The sequence below is a fragment of the Camarhynchus parvulus genome, chromosome Z, assembly GCF_901933205.1.
Source record: "Camarhynchus parvulus chromosome Z, STF_HiC, whole genome shotgun sequence".
NCBI classification, from domain to species: domain Eukaryota; kingdom Metazoa; phylum Chordata; class Aves; order Passeriformes; family Thraupidae; genus Camarhynchus; species Camarhynchus parvulus.
In genome coordinates, this window is record NC_044601.1 from 6283367 (window position 1) to 6305268 (window position 21902).

Below are 21902 nucleotides of genomic sequence, written 5' to 3' on the forward strand. Positions count from 1 at the left end.
GGCAGCCTTTCCCTACAGCTTGGGGAAAGCAGCTCCCAGAGTCGTGTTCTGTCCTGGACCAGCTCTGTTCCCTGTGCTGCCCTGGTCATCCTTCTAAGTGCTCCAAGAGGATTAGCAAAAGGCCACAATCTGTCAGAATCAGCAGCAGAGAAGCAGGAGTGGAAAAAATGCTGCAAATTAGTCACCAGTGGGGTCTGGGTCTGTACTAACAGCTCGGCTGCTGCCAGCCTGACCATGCAAAATGTGCCTGGAAGGGTGGAAAGCCCCACCTGGGAAATCTTTCTCATCCCAATGCTGCCCTTGCAGCTGAGTCCAGATATCGCTGGCTGGGGTCTGTGTACAAATCCCAAACAGGACAGGGCTGCTGTGGAAGGTGCCTTGAGCTGTTTGATTTTCCAGCATCACTCTCATTCCATGGTGATGACAATGGGAAGCTGCCAGCAGCTCACATCCCAGGCAGCAGACACAGAACTCAATGGCACAACTCACTTGATGAGTTTTTTGCCCAATCACACAAAGCAAAAGCACACTGACAGTATTTATATCTGTACAGTATCTATTCTATATTGACAGTAGTTCTGTCCAACCACTGTAAGCACAGGTACCTGTGGTTAAACAATGCTTGCTTATTTCAAATGCAATACCTGCTTGTGAGCCTTCAAACACAACACACAGAGCTCCATTATTAAGCTTCAAACTTCCTAATATCTTGCTAGATAAACTTTCTGTAGCTTAGGGAGTTATTCTAGGCAAGCATTAATACACAGACCATTGCTCTATTTGCCCTTGCTTTTCCGCTTTTTACATAATTTTTCTGCTGACCAATCTCACGGCTGGTGCTTAGCTCCAATCCCAGTTCTGCTGTCTCTGAGCCTTTTGCAGCTTTCCCAAAAACCCTTTGATTTTGTGGATTCCCACATCCAGAGGCAGCCACCAGGGTGTTGCCACCTCTGTGCCCAGCAGAAGGAGCAGCTGGGAGCTGCACCATCTGAGGCTCAGGAGGGGCACACCTGAGCTGCCTTGTCCCCAGCCAAGATCCAGATTGTGCTGTTTGCAAGGACAGCTCCTCAATGAGGGTCAAACCCTCCCTAATCCAGGGGTTTCAGAGTTCACAGCTGTTTGGCTGTTCACCTCACAAGTTCTCTGATGGCATTTCTGAAGGAAGCAGTTCTGGTGAAAATGTGTTTTCTTCCTCAAGTGACTACACCTGGGTGTCCCATCCTGTTTCCTTCTTGCAGGCACCTTCCAGATATTCCTGCCATTCAGAGAAATAAATAATTTTATTTACAAGGACCAGCCTTGCCAGAATGCCCATGAGGAGAGCAGCCAGGGAGCCACCACCCTTCAAACCCGTGGTTCCTCCATCTCCCATCACTGTTTCACAACAGATCAGTCTTTGTTTCACTAACATAACCCAGGAAGAAGAATGCATTGCTCATTTGAGCTGAGTTTCACAACAGTAAAACCAGAGACAGTTGCATATTTTAAATGAAGGAATTCTGCTTTGCTCTCTTTTTGGTTTCTTGGGGGTTTGGGTGTTTTCTTAATTTATCAGCTCCAGCAGGAGCGAGACCATTCATTGCCCCACAGTCCCAAAAATGTTCAGTTTAGGTAGATTTGGCCCTGGCTCTCACTGGCTACTGGATAATGAAGACCTCAGGCCTCTTGCCAAACCCCTGTCATCTCATTTTCAATCCCAAGTCCCTGCTGCCCTCATGTCTTGTAGCCCATGCTGTGCCTCATTCCCCAGCCTGACTTCTACTTCTCCTCGAAAGCCAGGGATCCTTCCTCCTCTCCCAGATCTGGGAGAAGCAGCAGCAGTAATGTCATTTTCTGCCTCACTGTCTTTCCAGTGAGAAGGGCACATCATCCCATTTTCTGTAAAAAGAGAGCTGGCTTTTGCAAAACTTGTGAGTGGAGGCACATTTCAGGTGTCACATCTCCCTTGGAACCTCCAGGGTCAAAAGAGATATTCCAGGCTGAGAATAAACATATTTTCCTTTTCCTTTTCCTTTTCCTCTTCCTTTGCCTTTTCTCCTTTCCTTTCCTTTCCTTTCCTTTCCTTTCCTTTCCTTTCCTTTCCTTTCCTTTCCTTTCCTTTCCTTTCCTTTCCTTTCCTTTCCTTTCCTTTCCTTTCCTTTCCTTTCCTTTCCTTTTCCTTTCCTTTCCTTTCCTTTCCTTTCCTTTCCTTTCCTTTCCTTTCCTTTCCTTTCCTTTCCTTCCCTTCCCTTCCCTTCCCTGAACTTCCCTGAACTTCCCTGAACTTCCCTTCCCTTTCCCCTTTCCTTTCCCCTTTCCTTTCCCCTTTCCTTTCTCCTTTTTTTCCTTTCCTCTTTCCTTTCCTCTTTCCCTTCCTCTTTTCTTTCCTCTTGCCTTTCCTTTTTTTTCCCTTTTTCCTTTCCTTTTTTTTCCTTTCCTTTTCCCTTTCCTTTTTCCCTTCCCATGCTACCATCCCCTCTGTCTCTCTACACCTACTCAGACCAGCTCGTGGCTGCTGCAGAGCGCCAGAGGAGGCGGAAGGCAGCCAGCAGGGAGGAACATCCCCAAATTAGGGTGCTGCTGCTGGAGTCAGAGGTGACAGTGCTCTGGGAAAGCCTCCAGGCCCTGCTGGCACAGCCACAGTTGTTAGAAAGAGTGAGTATTAACAGCCTTGAGTCACAGCCTCCCAGCCCTTTCTGCTAAATATTTATTAACTTGACTATTTCAGTATTAAAAGCCCAACATAGCTGAGCTCTGAGTCAGATTTCTTGGTAATAACCACCCCAAAGCATAACATTTCTCCTCCCAAGGTGGACAGAGCGCTGTGGAACGTCTTTGTCCCCAAAGGAAACAGGAAAATTTGCAGACAAACTGTGCTGGCTGTCTTCACTTTCCTCCTTCTCCTCCTCCTCCTCCTCCTCCTGTGGAAACTGCTGGTAAAGCTTTCCATGGTGCCTTGCCTCAGATCACCTCTCTCCTCGGATGCTCTCCTCAGGAATGGATTATTGGAGCATCCCTGAGCCTCTGGAAAGGAGGGCAGTGAAAAAGAACATCATTTAAAAGGGGCTGTAGGCAACCTGCTCTGCAGCTTTGTTTTTTCACCAGGCAGGAAGGTCTCTCACCCTGGCAAAACACCTTGCAGCACTCAAATTTGTCCATTTTTGAGGAAGCTGGAGCCCTGACCTGTGCAGGGAACAGCCATGCTCTGGACACAGCACCTCCCAACCAGGAGCTGTACGTTTGGGATACCTGTTTTCCCCAAGCAGATGCACATTTGCACTCAGCAAACCTGTCTTTGCAATTACCACCCTCATTTTGTGTTTGCATAAACACAGAATCCTGCATTCCCTGGGGCGCAGCTCAGTGCAGTAGTGAGCAGAGGGGGAAATCCAGCTGAGGCTGCAGTTTGGGCAGATATTTCCTTTAACCACAGATCTGTCACCAGGCCTCAGAAGCCTGGGACTGTCTGGAGGGATCCAAAAGTCTCCCTGCATGCCCCTCATGCTGTGGACACACCACAGATTCCTGCAGTGCTGTGGACAGACAGCTGGAGGGGTGGGATAGACGCTCCGCATCCATCCCAGTCCTTCCCTCCTCCAGCCACCCACATCTCCCTGGCCGATGACATTTTTTCATCCGTTTTGTCTGAACCATCACAGAAAATTGCTGCCAGCCTTCACAGGGCCACCCTCTCAGCAGCCTCTGTGGTTTTTTAGGAGCTCACCCACAGCTTTTGCTGCATTGAGAGGGAGCCAGGCCGAGCCTCAGAGTGGGGAATCGCAATTTTGGGCCGCCACATCGACCTGCTGAACATGCACAGGGGGTTGCAAAGTCTCTTTTCACAGCCTGTGAGTGCAGAGGGAGGTTGGTGGTGCTTTCCCAGCAAGCTGGTGATTTTTGGGGGGGTTTTGGTCACTATCTCAGAGGTCAAGGACAAAATGCCCAACAGGAGTGCTGAGCTTGCTCAGCCAGTTTTGCAAACTTCGCCTGAGGAATGAGGCAAGAGGTACTGAAATGAGGCAAAACTCTCACTTTTGGGTACGTCTGCTGACTAGTACATGAAATCTGCATTTCCCAGGGTTTTCCCAAGGCAGCACAGCCTGTGAAATCCCCAGAGATTCAGGGCTGGAAGAGAGCACCTGCCCCAGCTGACTGTCCTAAGCAAAATTATTTCACAGGGCAACATCTGCTGCTAGAGGGAAGAAAAGCTGGGGTGAGGAGGAGAGGAGACAGGCAGTCACATACAGGTTTGCATGAAAAGTGAGATCAAAATATAAAAGACAAAGTTTTAAGGAGGTCAAAAAAAAAAAAAAACCACATTGGGATGATGAAGAGGGTGGATAGCAGAGGAGCAGATTTCACGTTTGAAGAGTAACTGGACTTCCTTACTCTGGTCAGAAGAGGAATTTACATGCAAAAGTTAGAAAAAAATACAAATACAAATGCCTAAAATAGCTACTTTAGTATTTTGCTGACACTTTTCATGTCAGTATAAATAATGCTGTTTGATGCATTAATGGTTTTTCTGCTTTGTGAGTGGGATTCTCTGCATCCCAGACTGTGAGGAGCTTTGTGTGCTGCTGCCTGAATAAGCCGAATCCCTCCAGAAAAATTGAATTATGAAAATGAAAAATAAAGCATTGATATACAACTCTTGAACAAGAAAAATATGGGAATGTGTTTTGGAGCCTTTTATGGCATTCATTCATCAGCAATAGAACTCTGTAAATCTATTTATACAACTCCCTCTTCATGAGTATAGGATGGTCTCTGCCTGTGTGAGGGGCACTGAGATGCTTTGTGCACAAATAATTAAATAATAAATAAGAATATGTAATACATATTACAATTTTCAATGTTTTATTATCATAATTAAATAATAATGACAAATACTTATTTACAACTGGTTTATAAACCTTGTTACTGAATAGGTCCAAAATGATTGCAGGGTGGTGATCCTGCAGATGCAGCTGGTGAAGGCTGACCTAGAACAGAGGCTGGACAGAGCTAAAGACTAAAGCAGGGATTTATCTAAAGGATCTCCTCCATGGATGCACCTTGGGCAGCACAAGAGCCCAGCCAGGGCTGCACCCAAGATGAACCAAAATGGCCCCAAAATGCACGAGTGCTCACAGGGTCTCTCACTTTGATCAGTTCTGCTCTATTTGCATATTGGGGTTCATTATCCAATTATGGCTTTAGCCCATGAAGTCCCACCATTGTTTTTCTCTCTTCAATTTACTGTAGTTAATAATTTTTGGGCCAGGAGCTTGTAACTGTTGTCTTTGGTCAAGCTGGAAAAGGAATTGTTTTCCATTTCCAAGGAAAAGGAAAAAACAAGTCCAAGGAATTGTTTTCCTTTTCCTCCCTACCCTGGGAGGAGAACTTGCTAACACTAAACATGAAGCTCTGAGCTACACACTAAAGCAGCACAGAATCTGAAAAATATAAAAACTAAAACTTGAGATACCAACAGCATTGACCACACCCATTGTGTAAAAGGAAGACTGCAAACCAATTCTTGGAGAGAGGGTTGTCACAGACATATTTAATGAAAAATCCTTTTGCCAGGATCTTTTCTCCTGAGAAGCTGAGAAGCTTCAGCTTCTCCATGTTTTGCTGCTTTGGAATGTGGAGAATTGTTTACCCACCATGTGAATTGCTTTTAGTTGATGACCAACGACAGCCACGTGTTGTCAAGGCTGTGAACAGTCACAAGATTTTATTATCATCCTTTTCTTTCCTTTTGCTAGCTTTCTGATGTCTCTTTTCTTTTAGTATGGTCTTAGCATATAATTTTCTTTTAATATAATATCTATCATAAAATAATAAATCAGCCTTCTGAAACACGGAGTCAAGATTCTCATCTCTTCCCTCATCCCGGCACCCCTGCAAACACCACCACAGTGGGTGTTGGTTTTTTTGGTTTTTTTTACCTTTTCCTCCTTAAATCCCACAGAAAACGGGCCCCGTCTCCTGGTGGTAGCAGAGCAAGCCAAGATCTTCTCCCACCGTGGTGGCAACGTGACACTGCCATGCAAATTCTACCACGAGCACTCCTCTGCCGCCACCAGCTCAGGAACACACAGAATCCGCGTCAAGTGGACCAAACTCACCTACGATTACCTCAAGGAGGTGGATGTGTTCGTGGCCATGGGGCACCACAGGAAGAGCTACGGGGGCTACCAGGGCAGGGTGTCCCTGCGAGAGAGCAGCGAGAATGATGCCTCGCTCGTCATCACCAACATCAGGCTGGAGGACTATGGCAGGTACAAGTGCGAGGTGATCGAGGGGCTGGAGGATGACACGGCAGTGGTGACCCTCAATTTGGAAGGTAAGTGACGCCCTGGGACATGCCTTGAGTGGGATTGATGTGGTGTGAGGGAATTGCTGGGGTTTTTTTTCCCTTCTGCTGATGTTGCATCATCAAATACTGCGTTATCACTGATGTTGCGTTATCGGCGATGTTGTGTTACCACTGATTTTTTCTTATCTCTGATTTTGTCTTATCTCTGATTTTGTGTTATCACTGAGTGTGTCACCACTGATTTTGCGTGTTATCAGTGATAACAGCAAGCTGAGGAAGCAGGATTCATTGTGCTCTGGGGAATCCTGGCCTGACAACAATCATAAATTGGAACATCGTCATGGCTACTGTAACTTACGCTGGCCTATGGCGTGTCCAAATTCCAGCCAGACCTGGTGCAAGAGGAACCAAGAAAGGATGAGCAAATACAGTGTTGAGAGTTCCATGTGGTTTTGATTTTCTCCTGTCATTTTGCAGAAGCAGCTGCATCTTTTTACCTAGGTGAAATTGTATAAAATTCCCCCCCCAATGGTAATTTTACAAAACTTTGGGGTATTTTAGATTATCAGGCAAATGCAAATCTTCTTGTAAGGATAAAAAAAGTTACAGTAGTTATCCAGAGACAGTGGGTTTGCATTTTTCCAGCCTTATAATTAGATAAATTAGATCTTTATATTGTCTGCCAGGACAACTCCTACATGTAGGGTCCAGTCATTTTCTTCAGCATTATTCTTGAAAACAGTAGAGTGAAAAAGTAATGAAACAGGTTTAAAGAGGACAAAATTTCAGCTTTCCTTAATTCTTATGCAATTCAGATACATTTTATCAGTTTCAATACATGTAAAAGAGTGTTTGAACCTTTCTCTTTTTTTCCCAAAGCACTGCATTGAACACAGAGATAAACAAAAATTTCATGAGGACATATCACACATACACTTACACTCACCAGCAAGTGTATGCCAGAGGGATCCTGAGAAAGGGAGAGGAAAAAGAAAAAAAGAGAGAGAAAAAAGAGGGAAAGAGAAAGTGGGGGAAAAGGGGAGAAAGAAAAAAAGGAGGAAAAGAGAAAAAGGGAAAAGTAGAGAAAGGGAGAAAGGAGGAAAGAGAAGGAGAAGGAGAAAAGGAAAAGAGAAAAGGAAAAGCAGAAAATAAAATGGAAAAGGAGGAAAGGAGGAAAGAAAGAAAGAAGGAAAGCAAGCAAGAAAGAAAGAAAGAAAGGAAAAGGGGTAAAGAAAAAGGGAAGGAAAAGGAAAAAGGAAAAAGGATACAGCTGCCCTGCACAATAAGAATGTCTCAGGGGTTCTTGGAAGCAAGAAAACATAAAGGGCTTATTTTACTTCTTGACATCTATTCTTTGATTCCTGGCTGGAGGCCACAGAAACTTCCCTTTTGGATTGCAGGAAAACCCTGCCCAGTTTCCATGCCAGTGGGGTAGTGCATTTAGGTTGTTCCACCCCACATAATTCATCTTTAACAAGAATGAACCCTGTTCTTTCCAAACTTATGAGATAAAGAGAACTGGGCATTTACATGTTTCGCTTAAGTTCTCTAAAGCAGTTATGAATGAAGACAGAAATCAGCTGGAGGATAAAAATCTTTATTTTTCTCTGCTGGCCACAAACTCTCATGTGTTCAGCCTCCCCTCCACTGGGGCAGGCTCTGCAGGGGCTGCTCAGCCCCTGAAGGGAGAAAATTCCTCTTGGCAGGCTCAGAGTTACCTGAGTGAATCAGCTCTCCCCACCTGCCCCAGCTCTTGCGTCCTCTGCAGCAAAAGTTCGTTATTTTTCTGCTGTGAAAAGCAAGGGAATTGTGCTGTGAGTGCTTCCTGCTGTGCCTGGGAAGGGGAGATGCTGAGGGATGTGGAAGCAGAGCAAGTTTGCCTGAAGCTTGTTACAAATTGTTGTGCACATGCAGAAGTCCATCCCTGAAATTCATTATTTAAATGAATTATTAAAGCTGCAGTGAGAAAGCAGTGAGGAATCATTTCTTTGCTCTATGCAATAACACAAGGGAGATTTATTTTTAAAAAGGAAATTTTCTACCTCTTTTACTGTCACTGTTTTGTAATACAGCACCAGCCTTGGATACAAAGTCAGGGTCCCTCCTCCAAAATAAGGAAATTCATAAGTAGAGGAGGAATCATATTTCCTCAGCCAAGTGTGTTCCAACCTGTTCTCAAATGAAATTTTATGTATTTTAACCAGTGTCTGGCTAACATAAGTAACAATGTATTTTTCAGTGATTTTTGTCACACATGGGACAGGTGTAATATTAATTTCTGATATTGTGGTGTTTCTTAAACTGGAAAGAACATTTTCTTTGCAAAACCTCATGGTAAAATGTAACTTTTCAAGTAAGATAAGAGTGGTGAGAGCTCAGTGCCAGCCCTACTTGTGTTGCCTAAACCCAGTAATTCTGGGTCTATGGCACGCTGAAATTTCCTAATAAAAAGATAAGTATTAAAATATAATAATATTACAGTGGAGATATATAACTGATAGAATATATTCCTCTGTTTGCATGGCCCTGTGCTTATTTTTCCAACAGCCTTGCAGCTTTATGTAGTTCTGGCATTAATTTCCATTTCGTGTATTTGTGCAAAGCAGAAGAGACCAGGGAAGGGGAAAAAACCCACAATATTTGTGACAAAAATTAAAATATATCAGCCCATCCCAACATTCTACAGTCTGGTACAAATAATCAGGTTAATCTCGCAGTGGGAGTGATTTGCATCAGCAGCCTGATGTCCTGAGTTGGTGGCCTCAAGGATGTTAATTGGCAGCAGGAAAAAGCCATTTACACCCAGGGATGCCCAAGAGCAGTGCAAAGCAGCTGATGGCTCCCTGTGCAAAACCCATGGGCCTGTATCAATACCAAAATTCTTGACCTCCACGGACCTTTTTTCTTCTCCCACTGTGATAGCATTTTATTTTTTCCAGCCTTAAAGGCCTCCTGGGGGTGTTATTAAATAAACCATTCATAATAACTGGGCACTTTTAGCTTTGGAAAAAGACTCTGAAGATAGAGTCAGTCTGAATTTGTTACATACCTTACATTTTTGTGATATGCTTTCTTCATTTTTATTAATTGGGAACCACAGCATTTTTTTCCCCTAGACCAGAGAGATTGTTCTGAGCACCAGCTAAAGCTCAGACCTGGAACCCACTGCAGTTTTCCACAACCACCAGCTTTAGGATCTGTTCATGTCCTAAATCATGTCCTGATTTTCAGCCTGAAGTAGCAGGACTGGCCTGAGGGCTGGTCAGGGTTGGTCTGGGCTCAGCAAGAAGTGTCAAGTACTTAGAAAAGCAGAATATTCTTTATGGAGAACCAACCTCATCACCAAAGCCATCTCTCTCTGAAATGGCCTTACTCTCCTCCTGCCATAAAATATGGATCATGAGTTTTACACTCTTTGTTCAGTGCCCTGAAAGTCAAAAGCCTGATATATTAAAAGGTCTCTGACAGCAGCCAGATATTGTTGTCTGAGTCGTGAGCAAAAAAAAGGAATCCTCAGCTCACATTAAATTTTATTTACGGCAGCTTTTTACAGTCCTACACTAAATTTTCTTTATGTTTGCGCTTTGCTAGTTTATTTCCTCATGAATACCTGGCACTGTGATGAATCTCACTGCTCCAGGTCTGTGGGTTTTGCCTCCCAGGCTCCAGCCCTCAGGTGCTGCTCAGGCACAGGAGAGCCAGGGCAGGGGTGGCAGAGAAAGTGGGGCAATGCTAAACAGCCAGAGGCAGGATTTTACCAAATTAAATTATTGTTTAATAATTAAATATTTTAAATAATTAAATAAATTATTATTTTAAATAAATAAATAAATAAATAAATAAAATTTTAATAGTTTCTCTCTTCAAAGAGAGGTGAGAGTTGAACACAATAAGTTCGCAATACAGGCTATAAAATAATTAACTTTTACATCCAACGCTACTGGGAATTTGAAGATCTGGGTAAAATCATTAAAAGCCTCTGTAGAAAGCAGCTTCTAGATAGAACCTAACTCTTTGTGTGGCCCTCCAAGAACCAAAAACCACCAGTATTCATGTTCTTGCTTTGAGGTTTGTTGGCCTTTAGGTCCAAGAAAAAAAAAAAACAAAAACAAAAACAGGCATCTCTTTCAAAACCAGACTCTTTAGTTCAAAATGGCTCAAGCAGATCCATAAGCTTCATGTAAACAAATTTTTTCAAACTGTCAAAACAATCATTTTTAATCTGTTCATTTGGTCTTCAGCTGGATGTAAGCAATGGGGAATTCAGAGTTGAAACCAACAGGAAATCAACTCCATGCTCTCAAGAGCAGGAGAAATCAGATTTAGCCTAATAACATCATATTTGTTTTTTCTGTGTGTTGCTGTTCCATCCATACACACACCAAAAAAACCCACATATTTCTAATATCCTCTGTGTGATGATCTGTTCTACTCTCTGAAAAGCTGATTTTATAGGACACACTTTTTGTGGGTGCCTGGAACAAAAACCAAAGAGGGGCTGTCAAGAGTGAGCCATGGCAGACCAATGTAATTCCTTCTGTGACAGGGCCTTGCAGACAGAGCTGTGGTTGCACATGCTCCAAGAAATGGTCCTTGAATGATGCAGATAAAACAAAAAGTTTAAAAAATTATCTGAAAAATGATGACACAAAAGGAAACTGTCAAAAAAATTTAGGAGTAATTCAGCTAAGAAGAGAAGAGCAAGGCAACGGTCCCCAAATTTTTGATAAAGGCTGTAGAAATACAAGGGAATAATCTACCCTGGGCCAGATCAGTGTATTTTATATGTTTTTATTGGTTAGAAGCCAGCAACCCCACTGACAGTTATGGGATGCTGGAGGGACAATATTTCAGGGTTGAGTTTCATTTTTAGGGAGATTGATGCCTGAGATTGACAGCCAGTGGCTGGATGATCAGACACCTGAAAGTTCTGACAGGCAGGAAAATGGAGGTGGAGACTCTGTGAAAATGAGGGGCTCACCAGTTTTTATGGAATTTTAGGAATCCAGCAAGGAAAATTTTGCCACTGAGTGTATGAACTTGCCACCATCAAACTGTGCCCTACAACACAGTAAAATAGCAAAACCTACTGTTGCCCTATGTTTGCATTGGCTGTGAGAAAACTTACTTTTCAGTTTAGGCTAAAACTTAAGAAAACCTACTTGTTTACTGGCTGTGAAAAAAAAGTTGGGTTTTTTTTCCCCCATATGGATCAACAGAAATTTGTGTTATTCTGTTTCCATGTGTCAATACTCTTGAAACTGCTAATTGTGCGTGGTGCTGGCTTAATTAACACCCATAAATCATTACAGGGGTTGAACTTTCTGAGGTTATTTCCTCACCTTGTTGCCCTGGGTAAGTGCTCCAGCTCCTTGCCATGACAGTGTGTGTGAAGTGAATTCACTTGCACTGAATTTTAGGGGTTCATGTGAGGGTACATATAAGACTGAAATACAAATAAAACAAACACACTCCCAAAAAAACACAGCAAGTGGAGAAGAGTTGTACATTTGCTCACTTGAATGAGAAATCCGTAGAAATACTGGTGTTGCTGTGAGGAGGATATATAATACATCCATTTTTGGTAGAAATCCCAATTTCCATTAGAGGATTCATTTTCCAAGCAGCAGTTGCTTGGTCACAGGTGCATGCATCCCCTCATTTCTCACTGACAGATTCATTCTCTGCTGAGCTGATGTGTCTCAGGCTCTTGCTGTCTCTTTTGGGAGCAAGGAGGTCCTTCCCTGGGGGCAGAACCTTTTCCAGAGAACCGTGGATTTGGGAGAGCAGCCACACCGCGATTCCTTATAATGGAAATTAATATCCCCACTCAGCCTCCACATGGGTAGGGATTGGAATCACCAAGGTCAAGCTAAGGCTCTGCCTTCCCACAAGGTAATCAGATTTTAACCTTCTGAGGCTGGAAGTTTTTTGCCTCCCTCCCTTTCTTTAAGCTGAATTTGTTAAGGTTTGGGAGCGGGTGTTTTGTCTAGTGGCAGAGCATGGGGCTGGAGTCAGAAATTGAGGCTCAGCCTGTGCTTTGGGAACAGCAAGGAGCCTCAGGACAGCTTTTGTGCATTCAGGAACAGATGGGATGGATTATACTTTGATGGGTTTGTAAGGTCCAGGACTGAGGAAGACGCCCTGCCATTAACTAAAGATCAGCACTGCTAAAGTGTAAAAGGAAGGCGAGATGAATATCGAGCTCTCACTATGAATTTCAGCAAGGTTTGATAAGGAAGTGAAGGAAAAAAAAATAACAAAATTGCAAGGAAATTCAAAGCTGCACAAAGCAAATACCCAGTACATTTTTCTCAGCAAAACCAGCCCTGGCCACCCCAGCTGCAGGGTGAAATTAATGCTAATCAGTTGCAGGCTTGTACTGCAGATGAACTCCAGCAAAAAATCAGCTTCTATGCAGTCTGCTCCGATATAGCCCAAAGTTAATATTACAGTTTAGTGCATATTTATATTATAAAAACATTATATCCCAAACTGTCAAACTCAGATTTGTAACACATTTACATGCACAGTTTAGCCCCTTTTGAAAAGTGATTTTGGAAACCTTAAGGAATCAAATCTGTTTAAATAGTTATCAACTAGTTGCTGCTCAGTTTTAGAAGTATGTAAGTTTATATCTTGATCTTTCCTACTTGTAGGGTGTTTTTCTAATGTATATGCAAATCAAACACATGTACTGGAAAAGGAGTCTGTTGTCTGGGGAAATGTAGTTCTGAAAAAAAAATAAGTATTAGATTTCTAATAAAGTAAAAAGGCTTGGGTTCCTGTTGAATTTGCTAAATTTTTATTATACCCAGTGATATTTCAATCCATTAGCACTGACGAGGAATGGATATTTTTTAACAAAGATGTGATGAAGGAAAAACAGAAATCCAGAAAAATAGGAAATATCTTCAATGTCTTGTTTATGAAGTTGAATTTAACACACATTGTGTTACATTACATTCATACACTGCAGTTCAGAACATCACATAACAGAAAAGCCCTTTAACAAAGGATTTACAAAAGGAAAGAACTGAAGCAGACTCTCCAGCTAATTGATGAAGCAGAGCAAAATACTGTTTATTATTACCCTGCCAAGTTTACATTTGCATGCTTTATTTTCTTGGACCAAGTCACTGAGGTTTGGTAATAGCAAAGATTTTGTTAAACAAAAATAACACTTGGACAACAGAAGGGTCAGGGAGAGGAGAGGAAGCAAGGGGACTTTAGGAAACTGGTGGAATAGATACAGAAATGGGTTAGAATGTTCTGAAAGAAGATTGGCTTCATCACAAGGTGTCTGCCTTGCTTGACCACTGGATAATTTCTCCATCCTTTTCTGCACTGCCCTGAGGACAAAGAAATTGTTGTAGGCAAGAGGATCCAACAGCAGTAAAAGAGTAAAAAGGATGGTGGATATTTATACCAGTGCAAAGTTTTTGGCTCATGTGTTATCTTGTCTCCAGTCCCCCCGAGTCCTACAGCACTTAGTTCTACAGAGATGTCTGAGGATAAACATTCTGAGCTGGATCTTCTCTAATACCACTTTATTTCAGCTTATTATGAGACTGGGCTAAAGCCAACTGTAAAATTTAGGTCTGGGTTAAGTTTCCAAGCCCTGCCAAAGATTAGGGTGGTCTGATCCAAACTTTTGTTTCAAGTCTCTCTTTTCTTGTTTTATCAAACCCACGTGGGGAGGTGGTTCTTCAGTGCTTTCTGCTTTCATGCTCCAAGGAAATACATTTAACTTCTGATATTTTCCATAAAACAAGCAGAAAAAAAAAATTCAAAAAAAAGTGTCAGGTAAGGGCAGTGACTGTGATTTGATGTCACTTTTGAAACCATCCTGGAGGTGTCCCCACGTTTCCCAGCCCCTCTTGGATGTCCTCTATTCTGAGGTCCCCCCGCTGTACTTGTCTGGGCAGGGATGAGCACCAGACAGGGCTTGGGGACAAGGCTGTGTCCTTTAAAACCTCAGGATGCTAAAATTGAGCCTCCTCCCAGATTAGCCATGAAACGCTGTTGTAAAGGCAGACATTATTCCTGGAATAATGTGAAATTTAAAAACTTTAAAAAAAAAAAAAAGCCGCCCAAAAAAACCCACAAAAAGTGCAAACAAAAAGCAACTGTCTTGAACCTCTCAGGAAATCTTGGCAAGAGCTCATGCAAAGAACACGATGCTCTTGTATGTAGATCAAAACATTTCATATTAATGTCTGTGAGTCAAAAGAAATAATTCATAGAAATTCAACGATTAATTCAACAATTTCTTCTTTCTAAATAGCTGCCAGGAACTCCCCTACTCCCATTCAAAAAACCCACCAAACCAACCAAGCAACAAACAAACACACACACACACACAAAAAAAAAAAACCAACAAACAAACAAAAAAAAAAACAACAACAAAAACCCAACTCAAAACAAAAAACCAAACCCAAACCAAAGCAAAACAAAGGAACAAAAGAAACAATCACCCAAACAAATACAATTAAAATAAGCAAAGAAAACCAGCCCCAAACAAACAAACAAATTCAAAAGGTAAAGCTATGCTCAGGTTTAATTGACTCTCTTTAAAATGAGAAATTGACCTTACAATGGATCAATGGAAAATTTCCATGAAAAACGTGTAGTTGCATAACTCCAGCTATCTCTGCTCCTCCTTAAGCACTGTGAGAGGAGGGCACTGAGCCCAGCTTGGTGACAGCAAGGTGCAGGTGGGACCAGCATGCAGACCTGGCAGGATTCCCATTGGGAAGGGGATGAGGCCATGGGGAGATGATCCATCTAGGTAAGGCAGCACAGAATCACAGAATTAATCACAGAATGAGCCAGGTTGGGAAAGACCTTTAAGATCCTCTAGTCCAACCCATGACCCAACACCTCCTCATCAACTAAACCCTGGCACCCAGTGCCACATGCAGTCTTTTTTAAGCCAATCCAGGGATGGTGACTCCACCACCTCCCTGGGCAGCCCATTCCGGTGCCCAATCCCTCTTTGAGTGAAGAATTTCTTTCTAACATCTGACCCAAACTGTCCTTGGCACAGCTGAAGAGGTAAGGCAGCAGCCCTAACCTCTTTGTGGTATTTGCTGGGTCCCCAGGATGAAAGAGGAATTGATGAATTTGACTCCACGTTCTTAGAAGGCTAATTTATTATTATATTATATTATATTATATTATATTATATTATATTATATTATATTATATTATATTATATTATATTATATTATATTATATTATATTATATTATATTATATTATATTATATTATATTATATTATACTAAAACTATGCTAAAGAATAGAGAAAGGATACAGACAGAAGGCTACAAAGAATGATCATGAAAACTCATGACTACTTCCAGAGTCCCAACACAGCTGGATGGTGATTGGTCATTAAGTAAAAACAATTCACATGAAACCAATCAAACAATCACCTGTTGGATAAACAATCTCCAGCCACATTCCAAAGCAGCAAAACACAGGAGAAGCAAATGAGATAATTATTGTTTTCATTTTTTCCCCCCTGAGGCTTCTCAGCTTCCCAGGAGAAGAATCCTGGGCAAAGAAATTTTTCAGAAAATATGACGGTGACACCTCTTCCCAAAACCAGAGCTGCTGCACGGCTGATGGGGCATTTTCCCCCCCAAAAAAATCAACACTGCCACACATCATGGATCCAACCTTTACCTCCCCTTTACTCCTTCTCCTTCTGGCTGCCAAAGCTGTTCCCCTTCTCCCTGCCATCTTGATTTATTAAAAATACGGATATTGATCTAGTACCAATATCCCACTGTGATGGACAAAGACTCTCTAACAGTTTAAAGTTAGAAAGTGTATCTTTATTGCAAGGCTGGGCAGCGTGCAGGATAGCTCCCAAATACACACTGTGATTTACAGGTGATCACAGAGTCCTTTTATCTATACCAGTATTGAAGACCCAAAATACAAATGCATATTCATCACTTTGGTACATCTCATTCCTCGCTTCGTATGGTAATTAGTTCAAAAGCCATTAAGCAGGCGTAGTTTGTTCCTTGAAATGGGTCGGTGGTCCTTTTCATGGGGAGGGGTCTCAAAATGAGGAAGTAAATGAAGTCTTCCTCATTCTGACATATTTTCAATGCAAATATGACAAATGAACCCTTGGTAGAACTCCCATTCCCGTCTTCAATTGGTTTCAGAACAGAGGAGGCCACAATTGTCTTTTGTTCCCAAAAGCTATTGATCAGTTTCTATATTCTTCATTATAAACCCAGCTAACCAAACATTGTGTTGACAAGCAATCAATTATCTGTTGACTACTAACTCTTAACTTCATCGAGGCCTACTCATTTATTTTGATTAACTCCAATAAAGCTTATCCCTAACTAAAACCTCAGCTCCTAAAAAATCCCTAAATTCTTTAAAGTTTATGCCACAGTCTCAGTGCCTGGTAACTCTCTCTCTCTCCCCCTGTCACAGGTGTGGTGTTCCCCTACTCCCCGCGGCTGGGGCGGTACAACCTGAACTTCCACGAGGCGCAGCGGGCGTGCGCGGAGCAGGACTCGGTGATGGCCTCCTTTGACCAGCTCTACGACGCCTGGAGGTCGGGGCTGGACTGGTGCAACGCCGGCTGGCTCAGCGATGGCTCCGTGCAGTACCCCATCACCAAGCCCAGGGAGCCCTGTGGGGGCAGGAACACCGTGCCCGGGGTCAGGAATTACGGGTTCTGGGACAAGGACAAGAGCCACTACGACGTCTTCTGCTTCACGTCCAACTTCAACGGTGAGAGCGTTTCCTTGGCCCTTCCCTCGTAAAATGGCTGTGCTTAGGCAAGGTGCTCCAGGGGCAGAAAGGGATGTTTGGTTTGTCAAAGCTTGTGTTAAACCTGGAAGATGCTAGGATTAATCAAGGTAATAAAATCATTGTGGAATTTTCAAGGGTACACGCGCGGAGTAAAGTCGTGTTTGCCACATGGCCACATAGATAGTTTTTACAACTCAGGACTTGTGCTGGCAGGATTTTCTAATGTCTCCCCTTTCACCCCTTGAAAATTTATACATATCCTTTATACATACCCCATTAAAATTTCCACACACCCCTCTTTTAATGCTGGTGTGTAACCAGTTTAATTCAGTTCAGCCTTCAAACCTGCAGTTTGTTAATTAAGGTTTCCCGTTGAAGTCAATAATTCTGCTCCTATTGCTAAAATCTGTCAGCAAAACAAAATTTTGATCACCACTGCACCTATTCTGCAGTGTCCAGCAGCTCCTGCTCATGTACCAGGTCTAATAAGACTAATAGTTCCTTATCAGCAGACCTATTTCTAGATTTATTCATAATTTAGATTTCTAATCTTAGTACACTGCCAAGCCACTGATGATTTTTGCTCTGAGGTTGGACCTCTGTAAACCTTACTTTAGCAACTGCAAGCTTTTTTTTGCTATTAGTTGATTTTTTTTTTCAGGTATGACATAAAATTAAATGACCCAATCTCAGCGTGCTATCATATCAGGGTTTACCTAGTGTCAGGAAAAGATTTAGAGAGCATTGCTGGGAATGTCCAATCCTCTACAGCATCCTACTTGTGCATAATTCCTACACAATTCTGCACAGGTTTGGCTTGCAGCCCACTCAGACCATGGAGTGTGGCCTTTTTATATTTATGCACAGATTGCTTAGCCACAGTGAAGCAGTTTTGTCCTACAGCAGAGCAAAAAATAAACATAAGCCTTAGTTTCAGATATGCTCCAGTGCTAAGTCTGCACCACCCTCCACAGAAAACGACCTGTCCAAAAAAAAAAAAAAAGAAACGAAACAAACAAAAAAAAGTATCCTCCCAAAACAAAAATTAAAAAACAGAAAAAAAAAACCACCAGAAAATAAAAAAATACACACAAGAATAAAACCCCCACCAAAAAAAAAACCAACAGGAATATTAAACAATCAATCAGAAATAATTAAAATGTGATAGCTGCACTTTTTTCTAACACTTGCAGAGTAAAACCTTGTGACTACTGCCCAGTGATCACCGACCTTTTACACACCAGGTGCTGAGCAGCATCTTTTAAGGAACAAAAAGCATAATTTCTGGGGAAAAGAAAGGATAATAAGTACTGACTTAGAGAAATATTAGAAAAAGAGAGAGACAAAGAGAAAGTGTAGATAGATAGATAGATAAAGAGATAGAGATATATAGATGCTATATAGATATATAGATACATAGATATATAAATATATAGATATATAGATATAGATATATAGATATAGATACTATAGATAAGGTATAGATGCTATAGATAAGATATAGATATAGATATAGATATAGATGATATAGATATAGATTAGATATAGATATATATAGATATAGATTAGATATAGATAGATATTCCCCACAATTCAGTGTCAAATGTCACTCATGACATCAGCTGAAAATCCAGATTTCTGCTTCTCTCAGCTTCCACTCCCTTAATTCACCAGATTGCACTTTCCTCACATGTCCCTGCTGTGTTCTCCACTGCTGCTTGTCCCAGGCTCACCTCCATAACCACAATTAACCCAGACACTCTGCCAGCTCCCTGTTTTCAGCACAGCATTTTGCATAAAGTGTGTTTAATGGCATATGTTGGCTATCTCACTGCAGAGGGAAAAGGTTAAAATTACCCATTTTGCCACCAGGCTGGGATTGGCATTTGCCAAAAATTGTGCCTGCAGGCGGGAAAAAAAAAAAAACAAAAAACCAAAAAACCAAACCAAACCAAACCAAAAAAAAAAAAAAAAAAAAAAAAAAACCACCAAAAAAAACCCCAAAAAACAACTCACCAAAACCAGGGAAAAAAAAGGAAAAGAAAAAAAAAACACCAAAAGGGAAAAAAAAAAAACCCTATTACTGCAAAACCCAATATTGATTCTCTCAGCTCAGGAACAGCCAAGGAAAATGAGAGGTGGTTGGGACACAGTGCATTCCCAGTGGCTGCTGGAGTCTCCTGATAGTAGGAAACAGAGGAGCCTTCAACTTTATGTAATGGAGATGGCACAATTCCAGGGCCACAGGAGCAGGGAAGGATAAGGAGAATTTTAAAAAAAGTTGTGGGAGCTTCTATAAAAAAAGAGTCAGGTTCAGATACCTTCTAAATGGTTTCTCTGTAGGGAAAAAAAATCCCCCAAATAGATTATGACCTCAGGGATTATTACAAAAAAAATATTCAATTTCAAATAACTCAGCCATAAAAGCAAAATATCTTGGTCTGAAATACATGCAAAGCTTGTTTTTTATCTGAAGAAGAAAGGTAAAAGCCATGGTATTTAGCCATTTGGGTAAAAAAATGAAATTGTAATAATCAATGCAGTGAATCCAAATTCAGGTTCAGTGTTTTCCCTGTGGAATCATCATATCCCAACTGTGATGACCTGGATACACAAAAAAATAATGGCTCAAAATGAAGGCATTATACCATTAGTAAAAAAAAATTACATGCTTTTCTGTTACCTGCACAAGGAAATAGCTTGAGCAAAGCTGCAATATCAAATAATCTTGTTACTTTATGAAATTATCCTCCATGATGACTTTTCGTAGAATAAGGCAAATACAACACACAATTTCTTCTGCCTGTTTTTTACTGATTTGTACTCAAATTAGCCAATTTATACCCAGATCTTTCTGTTGGTTCATACAAGATTTGTTCATGTTTTGCACCCAAGAGCATGAAATCATTTCATACCCTTTATATCGAATAGTACCAGCAATCTGCCAGTTTATAAAGGTATATATAGTGATGTGTTTCATGAAACAAAGCAAAGAATAACACCAGCCTGATGCTGTCTGTGAAATCCATCAAGATATTTTGAAATAACAAAATATTTTCTGCCTGCAGTGGGTGGCAATATGTTCCCCAATCTGTTTTTACATTCCTTGTGCTGATAAAGGCTGAAAATGAATGTACACGTGTGGGGAGGGCCTAACTTAAATTTGAATATTCCACATTGGAATTTCCTGGTGTCTGAGGGCTCGGCTTTCCTCTCTCACAGCCAATTTCTCCCTCACTTGTCCTGCCCAATGGAAGCCACTCCAGTCCATGTCACCTTCAGAAAAGCTCAGGTGATCCAAAGTTTTTCCAGGGCTGCAGATCGCCCAAATTTCTCTCCTTTCCCTGTCCCAAGGAATGGGGATGCTCCTCCCCCATGCAATCTCTCCAGATGATCATTTTGGGGAAATAAATGCAGATAAATGCTTTTGTTACATTCTTCCCCACTGAGCCTAACAGCCATAAACCAAGGAATGTATAATGGAAGAGCTGAGTGAGTATTCTTTATTTATTTTCAAAGGTCTTCTGAAGGACAACAGTTCTTTTTTTTTTTATTAAAGAAAATCCCTGAGAATCTTTCGCACTGAAAAGTGCTAAAAGAGCTAAATGTAAATGTATTTCTCAGGTCCTCTACAATTAAGCATTTTAAAAGAAAATAAAGCACAAGTACAGCTTGCATTCACACTTTCCCCTCAATAACATGCATTTTATTATATACTTTTTCCACAGAAACATAGTGCATAATTTATCTTTCATCAGCTGTATGAGAATCAAGTAAAAAACTTGTTTTAACAGAGTTAAGAACACGAGGAATACATTTTTGAGAGCATGTTAAAAGCACAGCTGTGAGCCACCTGTTTATTACAGCAGTGCATGCGACAAGCAATTGTCACATTTAAATGGGAGAAAACTGTGGAAAGTCCTGTCTGAATAATGCTGACTGCTCATTTGACTATTTCAGAGTATTTTATCACTGGGAACATGTAGCAACTGTTCCAAAAAGAGAAATAGAACCCAAAATAAAATCACACACCCTTTATTAGCAGAGGTTGCTTCTGACTTACCAGAGTCATTACTGGTATTGGTATGTTTAATTTTTTTTCCTCACATATTTAATTCAAAATCAGTTATTTGAGGGGATCACTGGATGTCAAAATATTTACCAGGTCTTAAATATCTCGCTCCTTTTTTTTTTTATTTTTAAATAAGAGAAACTTACTAATAAGCCTCTCAACTGAGCACTAAGCTTGAGGAAATCTCCAAGTGTGATTCATCCCTCAAACTTCCACAGCCACAAGGGTGTGGGGTGTGTGGGTCAGTGGCTGGAGTTTCCCTCTTTCAGCTGTTCTGTTACACACAAAAATCTTAAAATAGCTGTTATAGATGGGGTTTGGGCAGGTTTGAACAAACCCTGTGCCCCATGGTTTGGGTGTGAGGAGTCAAATCAGGCAGGATCCTCTGCAGAAGTGACCCGACCGCCAAGCACTAATGAGACAGAAAATTCCTCCATATCCTTCCACATCAATTAACAAATTCTGAGATGGAACAGTCAGGAACCCTTCCCAACTAACATCGGGGGAAACTGCAAATCTGCACAGAGTTTATTAATGGGATTTTATGTAATCAGACATTCTGGATACATATTGCACCCTTGTGGGGTTTACTATTAAATTTCTCTTGTTTGAGGGAGGAGCAGAGTATAGGATTTTTTTATTATTGATGTCATATGTCAAAAGCCCGACCTTACTGCAATCCCTAGGAAATTACATTCCATTGACATATGGCTTGAAGAGGAACTCATAAACCAGGTGAAGTTTACCCACTATCA

The 21902-nt window shown here is 41.5% G+C and overlaps 1 protein-coding gene across 7 annotated transcripts in view; it reads left to right on the plus strand.

The window, feature by feature from the left end:
- The window catches only part of HAPLN1 (hyaluronan and proteoglycan link protein 1), a 66368-nt gene that overhangs the window by 37435 nt on the left and 7031 nt on the right, over window positions 1–21902 (plus strand). For all 7 annotated transcript variants that reach the window (XM_030968867.1, XM_030968863.1, XM_030968865.1 and 4 more), the window contains 2 exons: window positions 5939–6313; window positions 16752–17054. In XM_030968867.1, coding sequence (XP_030824727.1) covers window positions 5939–6313; window positions 16752–17054 — 678 coding nt within the window. The remainder of the gene's footprint in view (window positions 1–5938; window positions 6314–16751; window positions 17055–21902) is intronic.